This window comes from Pelophylax lessonae (assembly GCF_965119305.1).
Source record: "Pelophylax lessonae genome assembly, chromosome: 1".
Lineage (NCBI taxonomy): Eukaryota > Metazoa > Chordata > Amphibia > Anura > Ranidae > Pelophylax > Pelophylax lessonae.
The window spans coordinates 576,195,182-576,212,473 of NC_138768.1; the positions used below are offsets into that span (position 1 = coordinate 576,195,182).

The 17,292-nt window shown below is 38.2% G+C and overlaps 1 protein-coding gene across 1 annotated transcript in view; it reads right to left on the bottom strand.

The window, feature by feature from the left end:
- FAM13A (family with sequence similarity 13 member A) overlaps positions 1-17,292 on the bottom strand; it is a 321,224-nt gene that overhangs the window by 34,051 nt on the left and 269,881 nt on the right. Inside the window, exons 16-19 of the mRNA XM_082272109.1 lie at positions 11,840-12,053; positions 10,737-10,881; positions 10,069-10,150; positions 8,502-8,719 (exon numbers count right to left, since the gene is read on the bottom strand). Of these exons, the coding sequence (XP_082128235.1) occupies positions 8,502-8,719; positions 10,069-10,150; positions 10,737-10,881; positions 11,840-12,053 (659 nt within the window). The remainder of the gene's footprint in view (positions 1-8,501; positions 8,720-10,068; positions 10,151-10,736; positions 10,882-11,839; positions 12,054-17,292) is intronic.

The following is a 17,292-nucleotide window of genomic DNA, read 5'->3' on the forward strand; positions in this document are numbered from 1 at the left end:
AGTTCATCATAAAAACCCTGAAGGGCTAGTCTTTTATGGTATAGATTCAATCCAGGGACACTGGAGAGGTGAAAATAAGAGGAAGAAAATCTCCCAAAATGAAACTAAGTGGATATTTTTACTCGATTCACTTCAGCCCAAAGGACTTAACCTGGATATTGATTTGAACTGTTTTATTTCTAATTTTTAACATATAGTATATTTATATTTTAGATATTTTAAGTCTAAAACAACAGGTTTAATCCTATGAGATATTTAATTCTCTTCCTCTGGTTATCACCATGGGATCACCCGTCAAAGTTTGATCATATGTCTATAAGGATTAATTACAGACCCACAGGTCATACAGGTTGTTGTTTCTCCACCCTCATTCAATAATTTTTTCGGAAAGATAGTCAAAGAATTTTCCCATCTATGTTTCCTTTATATATTCTTCCCATTCTCTTCATTTAGGTTCTTTCTAATTGGGTTGATGTTTTTAGCCCCACTGACCAGACACTAAGTATTCTGTTACCTGCACTTTTTGTATTTTAATGTGGCCCGCATCTATATGTTGTTCTCTTTGACTCCACACTGATTAGAGTCACCTATATTAAGTTATCAGACCTATCATGTTTGAATATATAACTTTAGTGCTATATATATTTTTTAGCCCTATAATGTATACCTAGCGAATGATTACGAACCATAGCTCTCACAATATATATATTTTTTCCTTTATTACGGATTAGAAAGAGTATACACCATATTTTATTTCACCTCCATTTTGTATGTATTCACTATCACTAATATTAATTAATTACATGATCACGTTTTTTAGCCACCAATCTATTTATTTTTAGCCACCAATCTATTTAATTTCATTTATTTATTATTATCACCATGAACTTAGGCCATCTATTAAAATATTTTACATAGTGACCAAAAAGAATATTTATTATATTTAGTTCATTGCTATTTTTCTGAATCCCCGTCACTAATATTAATTCATTATCACCATCACGTTTTTAATCACCAATTTTATCACCAATATTATTTTATCTTTCATTACTATCATAATTCTAGGTCACCTATTAAATTATTTAAAGCTTTTTATGAAAGGGTTAAGTCTGTGATTGGTCGTAAGATTATTTATATTTAGGATTTATTTTACCATCAGTTTAATGTTAACGTATGTATTTTATGTAATATGCTGTACACTAGATGGTAAACAGACCCGATATCTAAGTATAGAATTTTACACTGTTATTGTATCAACGGCAACAGAGTAGGACCTGACCCTCCTAAAGTCCAATTTTTGGCTCTCCGGTTTTTCCTTTTCTCCTCTTTTTCCAAATGAGGCATACCACGGACTTTTGAGGTCAGATATGTCCATCTCTTAAGTACGCAGCTGCCAGTATGCAAATTCCCTAAGTTCCAAAATATATAGTTCTACCCGGCAACAGCGTGCATCCTCTCTCTTTTTTCTATTGGATGTCTTGCCCGGCATTCCGATTGGAGCACGCATCGAGCCTTGTTTACCATGCTGGTATAAATAGGCGGAGATGGCGTGATGACGCTACTCCTGAAGACGTCATCACGACGAAACGTACGTAGAGCGTCATCGCGTCACATCCGCCTAAGTGGAACGCACATCCGCCCTGTGGAACGCACGGCGTCCCGGAAGTGCGCTATTATTGCTTTCTATGCCATTACCCTCTATTCCCTTTGTGAGTACCTAATTTTTATATACAATAAAGTATTTTAAAACTTAGCAGTACTACTCTATGTGAGCCTTCTTCCCCCATATATCGATACACCTTCGGACCCTAACATCAAGGAACCTGGTTCACAAGATTCGGGTAGATAATCGGACCACCCAACCACTTTGATGGTCAGTGGAGAAGATCCAGGATTATAGACAAGGCCTGATACCCCTGCAGGGGTACATAGTTCTGGTGAGTGCGGTCCAAGGGGTGCGGGGAGCACTGAACGGTCACCATATACCTGAGCACCTTTAATATTTCATCAGAACACCTGCACTCAAGTCACCTTTTTTTGCCAAGTTTTTTAGGAATTTTCTTGCATTGTGGGACTATTTGTTCTTTCTTAGGTGTAACGGACTTATTTATTCTTGTATCATTGCTGCTATAATATTTATCTACCTATTGTGCACCTTATTTAAGTCATACTTTAAGTGGATCCATTTTTATATTTTTTATATATTTATTTTTATTCTGTACAAATCCACCCCTTTATCTATTTTTTAATTCATACATTTCATCTAATTTTCTCATCATACCAAATTTCACTTATTCTATATCCACTTTTCAGCACAATTATTTATTATTTATTTGTATTATCTTTTAGTATTGCACATTCAATAGGAAGACACATAGGATGCACTGGACACTTTATTCATAGTGGTGATTTATTTTGTATGTATCTATAACGCCTAAATTTTGGACATATAGAAACATCAGCAGTTTTTGGCAGCGCCATACACCTTCCCCCTCCTTTCTCTTCATTCTCACTATATTCTTAGTAATATAGTATAAAGGTGGGCTGCAGCCAATACTAAATACCAGGAATCTAGAATTATCCTAAGCGCGGATTTGTTTACATTTCATCTTCTCCACCCCTGGGTGTTTACATCTGCAGCTATGGATATTTTTAGTTTCACCACCACCAGGAAAGTTGATATTGAACAGATTTTTAGTAGTGAAAGGGTGTCTACCAATTATGATGTCAACAGCCTTTTTAGGCAACTTAAGCATGCACTTGAGAAGCAAGTCAGGGTGTGGTGGGATATCACCACCCTGGAGATGTACTTAAAAGAGAAGATCACACCCAGAAGGTTACGCTGGGATGTACATCCCAATGATGGACTTAATGACAAAACCCTAATGGATAGTTGGTTCATTTTTTTCAATAGATGTGAATCAGAACTCCTAGAAACAATCATTACTAGGAGGAAACATAAACTCACGGAAGTAGAGAAACTGATTAAACAATTAAAAGAGTCCCTAACACCCTTCTCACTAACCAATGAGTATAAGGATAAAGAAAAGGAAATTCAAGAAAGCATCACCAAATATGACTTAGAAATACAAACTAAAAAACAGAAGAAATACAGTAGGGATACATTGGATTATAAAAATAACAAAATCTATAACTGGCAAACCACTATGGGAGAAGAACCTATGGAACTACAGGAAACAACCTTAGTAGCAGATTCTAGGGAAACCACACCGGAAATAGAAGATCAGGACGTGTATCCAGACACCCCCACTCAAAGGACCCCTCGGAGTGTCAATTTTGACAGAAGAACTAGGGAAGAAGAACCCCAGACCCCTAGGAACACTGGACAATACAGAGATGTTAGATTTAGAAGTGCAGGTAATAATGAGGAAAGAACAACTCAGGATTTGAGATTTACATCACCTGGATATAGAACTCCCATACAACAGAGACGCAGAGTGATGCAAGAACCCAGATTTCCCTCACCAGGTTATAGGATTCCTATACATAATAGGTTTTCCCCTCTGAGAGATGAAAGAATGTACACTCCTAGAGATGAAAGAAGAGGTGGCTACAATCAGCAGGGAAGGGATTTTTTTCAGACCAACCACTTTGGGAGGCCCCCAAGACAACAGAATTGGACAAATCAGTACAGAAGACCAGGAGGGAGGGGCCCTCAAGGATACAACTACCGAGGAAGATTTCCAGATTATATGAACAATCGTGGGGGGAGACAAGGACCCAGGAGGGATCACATATCCCCACAGAGAGAAGAATGGAGGAATTACGCACCTTACCAGCAACAGAACTGGAACCACTGGAACGGATATGGGGCAAGAGGCAACGGGCAAGAGGCAAACGAGGGGGCAGGAAGAAAGCGAAGAAGGGAGTTTTAGGAAAGGGCATTTTTAACCTTAGCAATCAAGTTTTTAGCAAAGAGGAGATGGCAATTTTGGATTTGGGACTTAAATTCGCACCTTCAAAAGATATAGATAAATTTGAAACTTATATAGATCTGCAAAAATTCATCCGGAAATTGAACATTAAGAAATTCTTTCAAATTAAAGGCGAATATACAAATCCCATATCCACACGTTTTAAGCATACGGTTTTAAGGAACAATTCAATTTTTAACCCCAAGGTACCAAACAATGACTGTATTAAAGCTTTTAAAATAATGGTGGAGGAAGATATCAAAAAATTAAAGATTCATGGTAAAGACAGCAAACGGATTTGGAAAGCCATACGGAATTTAGAAAAAAATAAGGAAGTGGTTATTAGACCAGCTGACAAGGGAGGAGGACTTGTCATTTTAAGTAAGAGAGATTATGAAGATGAAATGGAAAACCTTTTGAAAGTGCCAGATACCTATAAGAAATTAAAAAAGGATCCAAAAAGTGAATACACTAAGAAACTCAAAGAATATGTACAGAAGGGTAAAGATATTGGCATTTTAACAGAAAAGGAAGCCAAATATTTAATTCCGGCATCCTCCAAAACTCCTGTAATATACCACATTCCTAAAATCCATAAACGTTTGGAAAAACCACCTGGGAGGCCCATAGTTAGTGGGGTCGATTCTTTGTTTTCTCGTCTGGGTGAATATTTAGATAAGTTCCTTCAACCTTTGGTATCCAAAGGAAGGTCCTATTTGAAGGATAGTACCCAACTACTCAAAGAAATTAAGAGTTTGAATACAGATGAATCTCAGTTTTTGGTTACAATTGATGCCAACTCGTTGTATACCAGCATCAAACAAAAGGATGGGCTTAGTGCAATAAAAAAAGCACTTTATGAGGATAACAGCTTAAAAAGAACTCAGATACAGTACATACTTGAAGGCCTTAAATTGGCCATGGAAAGTAATTACTTCTGGTACAATAAATCCTTTTATGTACAAACAAAAGGCGTGGCCATGGGGGCAAGATATGCCCCCAGTGTAGCAAATGTTTTTATGAACATGTGGGAGGAACAGCATATTTATAATCAAAACTTACCGGAAATTAAATTTTATAAAAGATACATAGACGACATTATAATGATTTGGGAGGGGACAAGTGAGTCCTTACAAGAATTTCTAGAAGAAATCAATTCCAACCCATACGGACTGACCTTCACTGGACATTGGAACCTGCAGAAAATTGACTACCTTGACCTACAAATATTTAAAGAAGAGAATCGTTTACAAACAAGGACTTTTTTCAAGACAACCGATAAGAATGGTTACATTCCGAAAACCAGCTGTCATCATCCGAAATGGAAAAATAACATTCCGAAAGGCCAATTCATGCGGATGAGGAGAAACTGTGGGAAAGTAGAAGACTATGATCAACAAACCTCTGTTTTAATGCAAAGATTTGAGGAAAAAGGGTATCAAAAGGATCTTTTAGAAAAAACCAGGGAAGAAGTTAGGAATATGAATAGGGAAAGCCTATTGGAAACCAGACTAAAGGAAAATAAGGGATCATTTGAAGGGGCTTTCATTTCAGGATACCATAGACAATACAAGGAGGTAGAAAGAATATTTAGAAGATATTGGCCAGTGCTGAAAAGTGATAAAACACTTGCCAAGATACTTCCAGAAAAACCGAAATTCATCTACCGTAGAGCACCTACCCTGAGAAATCGATTAGTCAAAAATGTGATTGACCCTCCCAAAAATATAAAAATTTTTCCTGACATGAGGGGGTTTATTAGATGCAGGAAGTGTGTAGCCTGTAAGAATAATCCTACCCAGCCAAGAAAAATAATGGACTTCAAATCAAAAGCAAATCACAAAAGATTTAAGATCAATAACTTGATCACATGTAACACTACGCATGTCACCTATATTGTCGAATGCACTTGCAATCTGCAATATGTAGGACGCACTACCAGACCTCTTCATGTCAGAATTAGAGAACATATAACCAATATCAAAAATGGCTTCCCGAAACACAGCCTCTCCAGGCATTACCTTGAAGTTCATCATAAAAACCCTGAAGGGCTAGTCTTTTATGGTATAGATTCAATCCAGGGACACTGGAGAGGTGAAAATAAGAGGAAGAAAATCTCCCAAAATGAAACTAAGTGGATATTTTTACTCGATTCACTTCAGCCCAAAGGACTTAACCTGGATATTGATTTGAACTGTTTTATTTCTAATTTTTAACATATAGTATATTTATATTTTAGATATTTTAAGTCTAAAACAACAGGTTTAATCCTATGAGATATTTAATTCTCTTCCTCTGGTTATCACCATGGGATCACCCGTCAAAGTTTGATCATATGTCTATAAGGATTAATTACAGACCCACAGGTCATACAGGTTGTTGTTTCTCCACCCTCATTCAATAATTTTTTCGGAAAGATAGTCAAAGAATTTTCCCATCTATGTTTCCTTTATATATTCTTCCCATTCTCTTCATTTAGGTTCTTTCTAATTGGGTTGATGTTTTTAGCCCCACTGACCAGACACTAAGTATTCTGTTACCTGCACTTTTTGTATTTTAATGTGGCCCGCATCTATATGTTGTTCTCTTTGACTCCACACTGATTAGAGTCACCTATATTAAGTTATCAGACCTATCATGTTTGAATATATAACTTTAGTGCTATATATATTTTTTAGCCCTATAATGTATACCTAGCGAATGATTACGAACCATAGCTCTCACAATATATATATTTTTTCCTTTATTACGGATTAGAAAGAGTATACACCATATTTTATTTCACCTCCATTTTGTATGTATTCACTATCACTAATATTAATTAATTACATGATCACGTTTTTTAGCCACCAATCTATTTATTTTTAGCCACCAATCTATTTAATTTCATTTATTTATTATTATCACCATGAACTTAGGCCATCTATTAAAATATTTTACATAGTGACCAAAAAGAATATTTATTATATTTAGTTCATTGCTATTTTTCTGAATCCCCGTCACTAATATTAATTCATTATCACCATCACGTTTTTAATCACCAATTTTATCACCAATATTATTTTATCTTTCATTACTATCATAATTCTAGGTCACCTATTAAATTATTTAAAGCTTTTTATGAAAGGGTTAAGTCTGTGATTGGTCGTAAGATTATTTATATTTAGGATTTATTTTACCATCAGTTTAATGTTAACGTATGTATTTTATGTAATATGCTGTACACTAGATGGTAAACAGACCCGATATCTAAGTATAGAATTTTACACTGTTATTGTATCAACGGCAACAGAGTAGGACCTGACCCTCCTAAAGTCCAATTTTTGGCTCTCCGGTTTTTCCTTTTCTCCTCTTTTTCCAAATGAGGCATACCACGGACTTTTGAGGTCAGATATGTCCATCTCTTAAGTACGCAGCTGCCAGTATGCAAATTCCCTAAGTTCCAAAATATATAGTTCTACCCGGCAACAGCGTGCATCCTCTCTCTTTTTTCTATTGGATGTCTTGCCCGGCATTCCGATTGGAGCACGCATCGAGCCTTGTTTACCATGCTGGTATAAATAGGCGGAGATGGCGTGATGACGCTACTCCTGAAGACGTCATCACGACGAAACGTACGTAGAGCGTCATCGCGTCACATCCGCCTAAGTGGAACGCACATCCGCCCTGTGGAACGCACGGCGTCCCGGAAGTGCGCTATTATTGCTTTCTATGCCATTACCCTCTATTCCCTTTGTGAGTACCTAATTTTTATATACAATAAAGTATTTTAAAACTTAGCAGTACTACTCTATGTGAGCCTTCTTCCCCCATATATCGATACACCTTCGGACCCTAACATCAAGGAACCTGGTTCACAAGATTCGGGTAGATAATCGGACCACCCAACCACTTTGATGGTCAGTGGAGAAGATCCAGGATTATAGACAAGGCCTGATACCCCTGCAGGGGTACATAGTTCTGGTGAGTGCGGTCCAAGGGGTGCGGGGAGCACTGAACGGTCACCATATACCTGAGCACCTTTAATATTTCATCAGAACACCTGCACTCAAGTCACCTTTTTTTGCCAAGTTTTTTAGGAATTTTCTTGCATTGTGGGACTATTTGTTCTTTCTTAGGTGTAACGGACTTATTTATTCTTGTATCATTGCTGCTATAATATTTATCTACCTATTGTGCACCTTATTTAAGTCATACTTTAAGTGGATCCATTTTTATATTTTTTATATATTTATTTTTATTCTGTACAAATCCACCCCTTTATCTATTTTTTAATTCATACATTTCATCTAATTTTCTCATCATACCAAATTTCACTTATTCTATATCCACTTTTCAGCACAATTATTTATTATTTATTTGTATTATCTTTTAGTATTGCACATTCAATAGGAAGACACATAGGATGCACTGGACACTTTATTCATAGTGGTGATTTATTTTGTATGTATCTATAACGCCTAAATTTTGGACATATAGAAACATCAGCAGTTTTTGGCAGCGCCATACACCTTCCCCCTCCTTTCTCTTCATAAAGCACATAAAATATCCTATCCATAGGTATACCTTTATATCTTCTGGACGGTTAACCTCAGATCTCTTTTCCTGCAACTTCTTCTGAATGTTTTCCATTGTATTTTCTATGGTAGGCTTGGCTGCCTTTTCTACCTCTGGCTTTCTGTCTTCCTCCCTCTCAAGCTGGGAACCAAAACTTTTTGGGAGCGTATTGCTTCGCTGTCTCATCTGTGGAACCACATCTTCTTCAGACAGCTTGATTTTTGACTCTAAGTAGTATAATTCAAAGTTGATCATACAAAAATGTAGTTTTGTTAAAAAAAAATAAAAATGAAAGCCTAATGTTAAGTCAAAATACAAAAACAAAAATCAGCACAAGGGACATTACCTAATATTAATCCAATGTGTTCCTTGTGCTGCTGGCACAGGGATTAGAGTATGAAGATTTCAAGGAAATCAAAAGCCAGAAACATAGGGGCACAATGAAATCATCTTAAGTAATGACCCATGTGCTGATTTTTAATTTTTTTTACAAAACTTTATTAAGTGTTTTAAGCAGGTACATACAATTTAATTTTGCTTTACATAAACACTTATTTCCATTGCTCTGCTACATCTGAATACAAAATTTATAGCGCCAAATTACCCAATAAACAAACATTCATCACCTTTGCACGTTATATTTTAAACATACGCTGCATGCAGAGTCCATTACAATCCAGCCTACCCAGATTAGTGAATGGGGAGAAGCTCTGCTGACTTCCATCATCCATTCATGTGCAAGCAAAAATACATTTATTTTTCCTTGCATGTGATTGGATGCTCCTTGCAAAGTGAAATTTCACCACACTTACATCGCTCTAGGGGAAATTCCAACGCAAAACTGACAACCTATTTACATTTATTAAACTATCCCCAATATGTAGAACCATTTTAGCTCATGCCAAAGCAGTCTTTCACATAGTCCAATAGGCTTGCATCACTTAATCTCTGTATTAAAGTCAATATTATTTCTAGATTGTAAGCTCTAACGAGCAGGGCCCTCTAATTCCTCATGTTTTGAATTATATTGTAACTGTATTGTCTTCCCTCACATTGTAAATCGATGTGCAAACTGTTGGCGCTATATAAATCCTGTATAATAATAATATGTGTTTATCCTACACAGGGCAACATAGCTTTATGCTTCACAGTGCTCACTCTGATCTCCGATACTTGCTGACGCCAGATATTTTGATGGCTGCAATCACAGAGGAAGGAACATCACAGAGGAAGGAACGCTGGACAGGTGAGTAGTGGAGGGATGGGCTAATTTAAAATTAAAATTTACCCTGAACAAGCGAGGTGATCATGTCTCTTTACAGAAGAGCCTAGAGCTCTACCCACTTTGCAGCTGAAGATAATAAGCTAATCAAATTACATTTTAATTGCCATTAAAAGATAAACATCTATGATACATCTGAAAACGCTAAATTCAATTTATCCCACCATTTAGATTTTATCAGCTACCAAACATGGTAGCTAACAGAAGGTTCGCCGGTAACCGGCAACAAAGTGGGAAACGTGCACATTCCAGAGATCAGGCTAGCAGGAGGTCTACGCTAAACTTTGTAATTACCTTTAAGCTGCTTCCGGAACTTGGTCAGCTCATTCATCCATTTTAGTACTTCTGGATTTGCAGCTTTGTCACGATGTGAAGGCTGGAAAGAACAAAGAGAAAAAAGGGTATATGGTCGGCTGGGAAAATGTGTGTTTGTTTAATATATAGGGCATTTGTATTAATCTGAGTATCCACTCTTGAATTGTTCTATTAGGGTGATAAGTTTTTTTTTTGTTTTTTTTATTATGAACTTGTATTTTCTACCTGTCAGAGAAGATTCAGGCTGCTAGACCATTTCTTAACTGAGAACAGACACTTATAACAAAGGTGGTATCAGAATAACATAAAACAAAATTAAATACTTTAACTGGTAGGTTTATCCTCCTCAAGCAGATTGAACCGTGTCAGTTATTAGGCCTGATCTCAAGCAGAAGACATGCCCGAGTTGACAGAGGCCTCACAGCCTGACATGGCACCCACAGGCTGACATTTCTGCTCTGGCAAGAAGAGAATACAACTAAACCGCAGACACCGCTAGCCTAGGAAGCAAGGTGCTGCGGTTTTTAAAAATGAGTGGAGAACCAGATTTGTACAAACGCCCATTTAGGACTGGTTCTTTTTGAGGATTAGAAAGATATTAGCAGTTGTGGTCATGTTAACACAGAAATACAAGGAAAAACCCTTACCCTGTATTTCCGTTCTTCTTCAAACCTTTCCTCAAACTTGCGGATTTTCTTCTTTAGACTTTGAATTTTGCGAGTAATCTGTACAGGTGTCAGATCCTCATCCCTGTCATCCTCATGTGATCCCAGGGAAGAGCTGCGTCTACGGCTAACAGAAAAACAAGGAATTAGCACAGCACAAGGAAGCATTAAATCTTGCTCTGCATGATTAAATTTTTTTCTTTAGTCTGATGCATACACTTACATGCATGCATAATAACATGCGGGGACTCCATACAGAATATGTTTAAAGCATACTGCCAAGGAGAAAGTAGAGAAAATATAAATGTATTCTTAAATACTTTAGTGTATATACAAAAACCTGTCTTTTTAGGAGTGTTCAGTACGATCATGTACAGCAGTGCTTACACTGGAAAGGGTGGGTCAGCAGTGTGTGCCTATAGACTCAGTGCTTTCAGTCCAACAATAAACACATTACAAGTAGGGGAAAGCAAAAAGACAACAAAATTACATTATGCCGCTAATTTAGTGTCCAATTAGCAGGCTAGAGGGAGGAGCCATTCATAAGGAAGCAGAACCCCTACAGGATTTATTTCTGGAAAAGGTGGCTGTTGAATTCTGCACATTAAAAAAAAAGTCCTAAATATGAAATGCTAGATATGTTGCACCTATAACAAATCTTTAATTTTTGATTTTTTTTTCACTGGAGCTTTGTTTTAAGTTAACATTATGAACCAATGCATTATGGGCTAAAATTATAAAATATATTTCAATATTGGGCAGCACAGAGGCTAAGCGGTTGGCACTTCTGCCTGGCAGCACTGGGGTCCTCGGTTTGAATCCCAACCATGGCACTACATGCCTGAAGTTTCCATATTCTCCCTGTGCGGGTTACCCTCCACACTCCAAAGACAAGCTGGTAGGGTAATTGGCTCCTGTCTACATTGGCCCTAGTATGTGTATGTATAAATGTGAGTTCAGGACCTTCGATTGTAAGCTCCTTGAGGGCAGGGACTGATGTGAATGTATAATAAATATAGAAAGCGCTGCATAAATGGACTGTGCTATAGGAGTACCTGTAATTAATAAATAATATGAATACATACCTCATAAAAGAGTGTGAGTTAGGAGGCGATGGAGGCACCTCTGTGTCATCCAAGTATTGCTGGCTATGCCCATATGCATAAAAGCGAGGCGATAACATAGGGTCACTATCCGCTTCCAAAAGGTGACGAATTAGGCGGCCGGCCTGGGGAGACAGACGTGCTTCATCTGAATCTGCACCATCCCGATCCCAAGCGGCTACAACTGGAGCTGGTTCTGTGGAAAAAACATGTAAAACAAACATTTTTTTATTTGGAACATTTAGAGAAGTAATCCCATGGCAATTTTCTCAGCAAACAAAAATGTATCAACAAACTAAACTCCGGAAATGTAAAAATTCCTCTTGCAGTGGAGCTGCTAGTTTATTCTAGGGGATGTGAAGAGCACTTAAACTTACCTGATCCTCCACTCCCCCTGGCAAACGGCGTCCCTTTCTGCTCAGGCAGTGGATGGCCTTTGGCATCCCCACACCCAATACAGAACTATGGGCTCTGCATAGGTCTTGAGGAAGTCAGAGTACCTTAGACTGCCAGAGTAAAACTGCTTCTTCCTGATCCCTTAGGCAGCATTTAAAAGGTTGCAGTGGGAGGACTTCATTTTTTGGAGTTCAGCTTTAAAGGAGTTGTAAAGTCAGAAGGATTTTATGTTAATGCATTCTATACATTAACATTAAAAAAAAAAAAAAACCTTCTGGGTATAGCAGCCCCCCTTAATTCTTACCTTAGCCCATCTCAGTCCAGCATTGTCCACGAGTTCCTCGGCCATCGTGGACTCTCCCTCCTGATTGGCTGAGACACAACCGCAGCACCATTGGTTCCTGCGGCTGTCGATTTAAAGTCAGTTAGCTAATCAGGAAAGAAGGGGCGGGGCCAAATGGCAGCTCTGTGTCTGAATGGACACAGGGAGCTAAAGCTCGGCTCGGGTGCCCCCATAGCAAGCGACTTGTTGTGGGGGCACTCAACAGGAGGGAGAACCAGGAGCAGCAATGAGGGACCTGAAAAGAGGAGGATCCAGGCTGCCCTGTGCAAAACCAACTGCACAGAGGAGGTAAGTATGACATGTTTGTTATTTTAAAATATCACTTTAAGGAGTTAAAAATAATTCTGTAGGTTGAGGTCAAAATTTACACATATAGACATACTGCAAATAACAGCTTTATGGTGACAGCGTCCTATCATCACATTGTAGTAAAAATACCAAAACAAAGACAAAAACATGGACTTATGGCAGTAGATCCAACAATCAAAATCAATAAAAATGTGTACAAATTTTAAACAATGGAAATATGAAGCAAAGTCAAGCCTAGAACATGATTGGATACATCAAGATAAACAACTTCTATGTCCTCAAAACTACTTGACCCAGATGCATGTGAAGTTTCCACCTTGACTAATCTGATTTGCGTGCTCCTGCTTAGAGTGGAAGGATTAAATGAGAGCTTTGATCATGTGTGCTCTATCAAACAGGCAGTTAGCACCCAGCTTTTTTATGGGTATAAACACTTTTCCAAAGTATTTTTTAAAATATGAGAAGGTTCACCAAGTACTGAAGCTATGAATTGCTTTTGTGTATGTACTTGAAAAAAAAAAAAAAATCACAGCAAAAGGATATCTATAAATATACACCTATTCAATTTTACTCACACACATATCAGGATTAGAATATTTCTGAAAAAAGGTGCCTCGGTGTTTAAGAATAATAAAAACACTGGATGTTTGAATTTATAAGAAAAGATTTATTCGAAATCTAAAATAGCCCTAAAACAGTTAACATCTACACATCTGAGAGCGTTGACAAAATTTATACTTATTATTGAAAGTGTATCTCTGGTCAAAAAGAAAAATTAGTTTCCATATTTAATTTCAATAATTTCTAACCTGCTCCTATTTATCTGAATGGTCCTAAAGTTTGTAAACTTACTTGAAGATCCCATATATTTATTTCCTTGAATTCTGTGACACATATTCACTATGTCCTGTGAGTAGACACTGCTGTGTCACACATTTTACAGAGCCTGCCTTCTGAACTACAGAGGTCCTGAGAGGAGGAGTTTCAGGGGGCGGAATCAGTACAGGAATCCCTGCTTGCAGAAAGCAAGGTACCATGGGATATGTAGTCCTTAGAAATTCCAAGTAAACAGCAAAGATGAAGCTGTAAAGCATGCAGGGAATCCAGGAAGTTAGGGAAATTGATGGTCAGCAGATCACAATCACAATAAGAAAGGAGATTTTTCAAGTAGGATTATATTGGATTGTCAAACATAACTATTGTTTGCTTGCTATTACAATGCTGGTGTTCTAAAATGAAAGTGTATGCTGTGACTATAGATTTCCTTTAAGTTGTATGTAGTATATGCTGCTTTTAGTTCTATTTACCTCTACATATCTGAACATGGTACATCCAGGTGAAGATGGGAGCACCAAATGCTGAACAACAAAGAAATTTAACTCACTATCTGGTTTGCTCATGGTAAGAAACCCTGCATTGTCCAAACCAGTGAAATGTAATGTATTCAGGCATAAAGCAAAGCAACAGGTTTACTTAAAGTTCTTCTCAGTAGTACATGTTCCCATTTTCTTTACTCAGGCTGTTCAGCTGGTGTGAGCACAGAGAATACCCAGTACATCCGGGTATGGACAAGCATGTGATTTATTCTCTGTGACTAGCTGGGCCAATCACTCAAGCGCCGGTGCTGTGATGTGCAATCTATAACTTGAGTGACTCCGTTTACGCTTGTCCTGCTCCTGGCAGCTGTGATTTGCAGTAACTTTACAAATACCATTTACTGCCTATATTATTTTGAGCAATTCTCCATTTATGAACATTTGTCATTGATCATCTTAAATCTACTAGGTTTGCGTTAATTTAAAGTACTAAAACTTTGTCATGGCTATAGAAATGAAAGGTCCATTTTTTTTGTTTGAATAATTTAAAGGAGAACTTCACTCAGCAATTAAACTTTAGGTCCTTAACAATTGGCTTTCGGTTGCAGCACAGCCCCATTCACTTGAATAGGTCAAGTCCAGTGGCAGTACTGGCAACAGAGCGCAACAGGGGTATTGCTGCAGCAAGTGTACAACCCCACTATGATGATGCCATCACAGCAGTTGGGGTAGTAAAACCAAGGCTCACTGCCTCCCGACCACAAGTGTACAGGAGTTGTAATTTGTCGCCAAGATCGCCTCAACCGAATGTTTTGCTGTCTCACTGGTGCCAAGGTTCGGCATGTAGTGGACTGGGTTGATAAATTACTGGGAGGGGCTGGGCATGACCCAGCTGTTCTGGTCCACATTGGAACCAATGACAGAATATATGGAAGGTGGAGGCTCCTTCAGAAACAATTTAATGGCTGCAAGATGAAGGGAAGGACCTCCAAGGTAATGTTCTCTGAAATATTGCCTGTGCTATGCACAACACAAGAACGACGGGGAATTCTGTAACTAGGCCATACTGTATACTGCAATGGATGAAACTAAAAAAATATGAACTTGTACAAGCAGAATTAGGTCTTCAAATAGAATATATAATTTGCTACAGAGACAAAATAATGCTGGCTTTGAAAAGGTACCAGTTTGGTATTCCACTGGAGATAAATTGCCATGTTAGCCTATTTATTCACTGTATGTAAGAGATGACAGTCAAACATTCCAAGCATACAGGGGATGAAGCTTAAATCAATACATGAAAACACGCCATGCGTTATTAACAGCTTGGTGAAACGAATTTAACACGCAAGGCAGCTATTCATTGTGGGAGTCTGTAAAATAAAGTGACAAAGGCACACCTACTGTCTGCCCAATTATGTCATTCTAAAGTCTCAACTATTAATGTATATTCTACATTGTTACACTCTTCATCTACATTTATAGTCATTGCTTTCTCACTGTATCAGTAAAGGTATTTTCTCAGTAAAAAAATGCAAATGAAGATCAGGTGTCCCCTCTTCTGCTGCAGTAGCACCCCTACACAGATAAGCCTCCTGATAAGTGCTTAGAATAATTTGGGATATCCATATTGAACAGAATCTGCCCAAATGAAACGCAGGTAAGAAACACTGCATTGGTCTTGAAGAAGCTAAAATACAAGCTAGCAATTACCATACAAATTTCAAGGTTAATGTTCTCCCAATATACAGTGGGAGGCAGAGAGTCAAAAAAAAAAAAAAAAAAAAAAAAAAAAAAGCAAAGACAAAAAGGTCAAGCTGGTCCTGGGTTACAAATAGAATGACCAACAATTCATCTATACCCTTAAAACAGAAGTATGGCCAAAGCTTTTTTTTGCCATACATCTCTTCGGAGTGCACTTACTTTTGCTCTCCTGTGACCAAGATTAAAGTGATAAGTTGACTATTGCCTGCTATTAGCCGACATGTTAGAGCTGCTCCAGGATCTGGAAGGATCCAAACTATACTGCTGGAATTCATCCAGCTGCCTGACAGCTGGCTCCACCTCTCAGCATGTGGCTGAGAGTGAGAACCAGCTGTGCCCACCCTCTCCCCTGCGGAGCAATTCAGTAAGTGCTGGAGGAGCAGAGAGCGGTGACTGACCAGTCACTGCTCTCCACTCCGAGCAGACAGACAGAGAACTGAATAATCAGTGGCCAGTTCTCAGGCTTAGACCCAAAGTGGGACAGCTGCAGCATCACAATGATGCTGCAGCAAAGAGGTATGGATGTTTTTTTACAAACCCTATGCTTCTTACTTTATAGCCTATACCACAGTTATCTGCAGTGGGCAATTAAAGGCTGTTGAGATTCAGGCATTGTTAGCTTGATCTTGATCTGAAACATGATGTGCAAATCTAAAATGGTGGGAAAGTGAACGTCAAGATAGCAGGGGATAGCAGTTTATTCCAGAAGTTGCAGTCCAAATTTTATCTGGGGTTATAACTTCCTGGGGTTCCATACCTCCAATATTCAAATTTTAGAGGTCCAGAAATGTAGAAGCAGTGGAAAAAGAGGTGCTTGTAAGTACTTCCAGAAGCTCCGTTTGCAGTGCTTTATAAATGACAGGTGTACTTTAAGACAGTAGATTCTGAACACAAACAGTACAGGTACTTTTCTCTGACAAGGTCAGAAGTACAAACAGAACTCTAGCCAAGAAGTCTGGCCATGCCAGGAGAAAAAAAAAAATGTTCATTTTGCTAAAGTAAGATGCGTTGAAAGATCTTGTTTAATAAAGATTAACAAAAGATTAGTGTCACAAAAACACATCTGCAAGGTGGTCTTTGTACACATATAATTTTATAGCCAAAAAGTAAAGCAAGAAAATAGCTGCACAGCAGTCATCCTATGATACCAAATCTCCACACCGCAGTAGCCCCATGAAAAGCCCAAAACTTTGGGTATGGTGCAAAGGCGCTCAACTCCCTCACCTATTTCCCAATGTCCTATTCATCTTCTAAACATCCTACTGCCAGGCCCATGTGTGTGTGTGGGGGGGGGGGGGGGGGTTGGG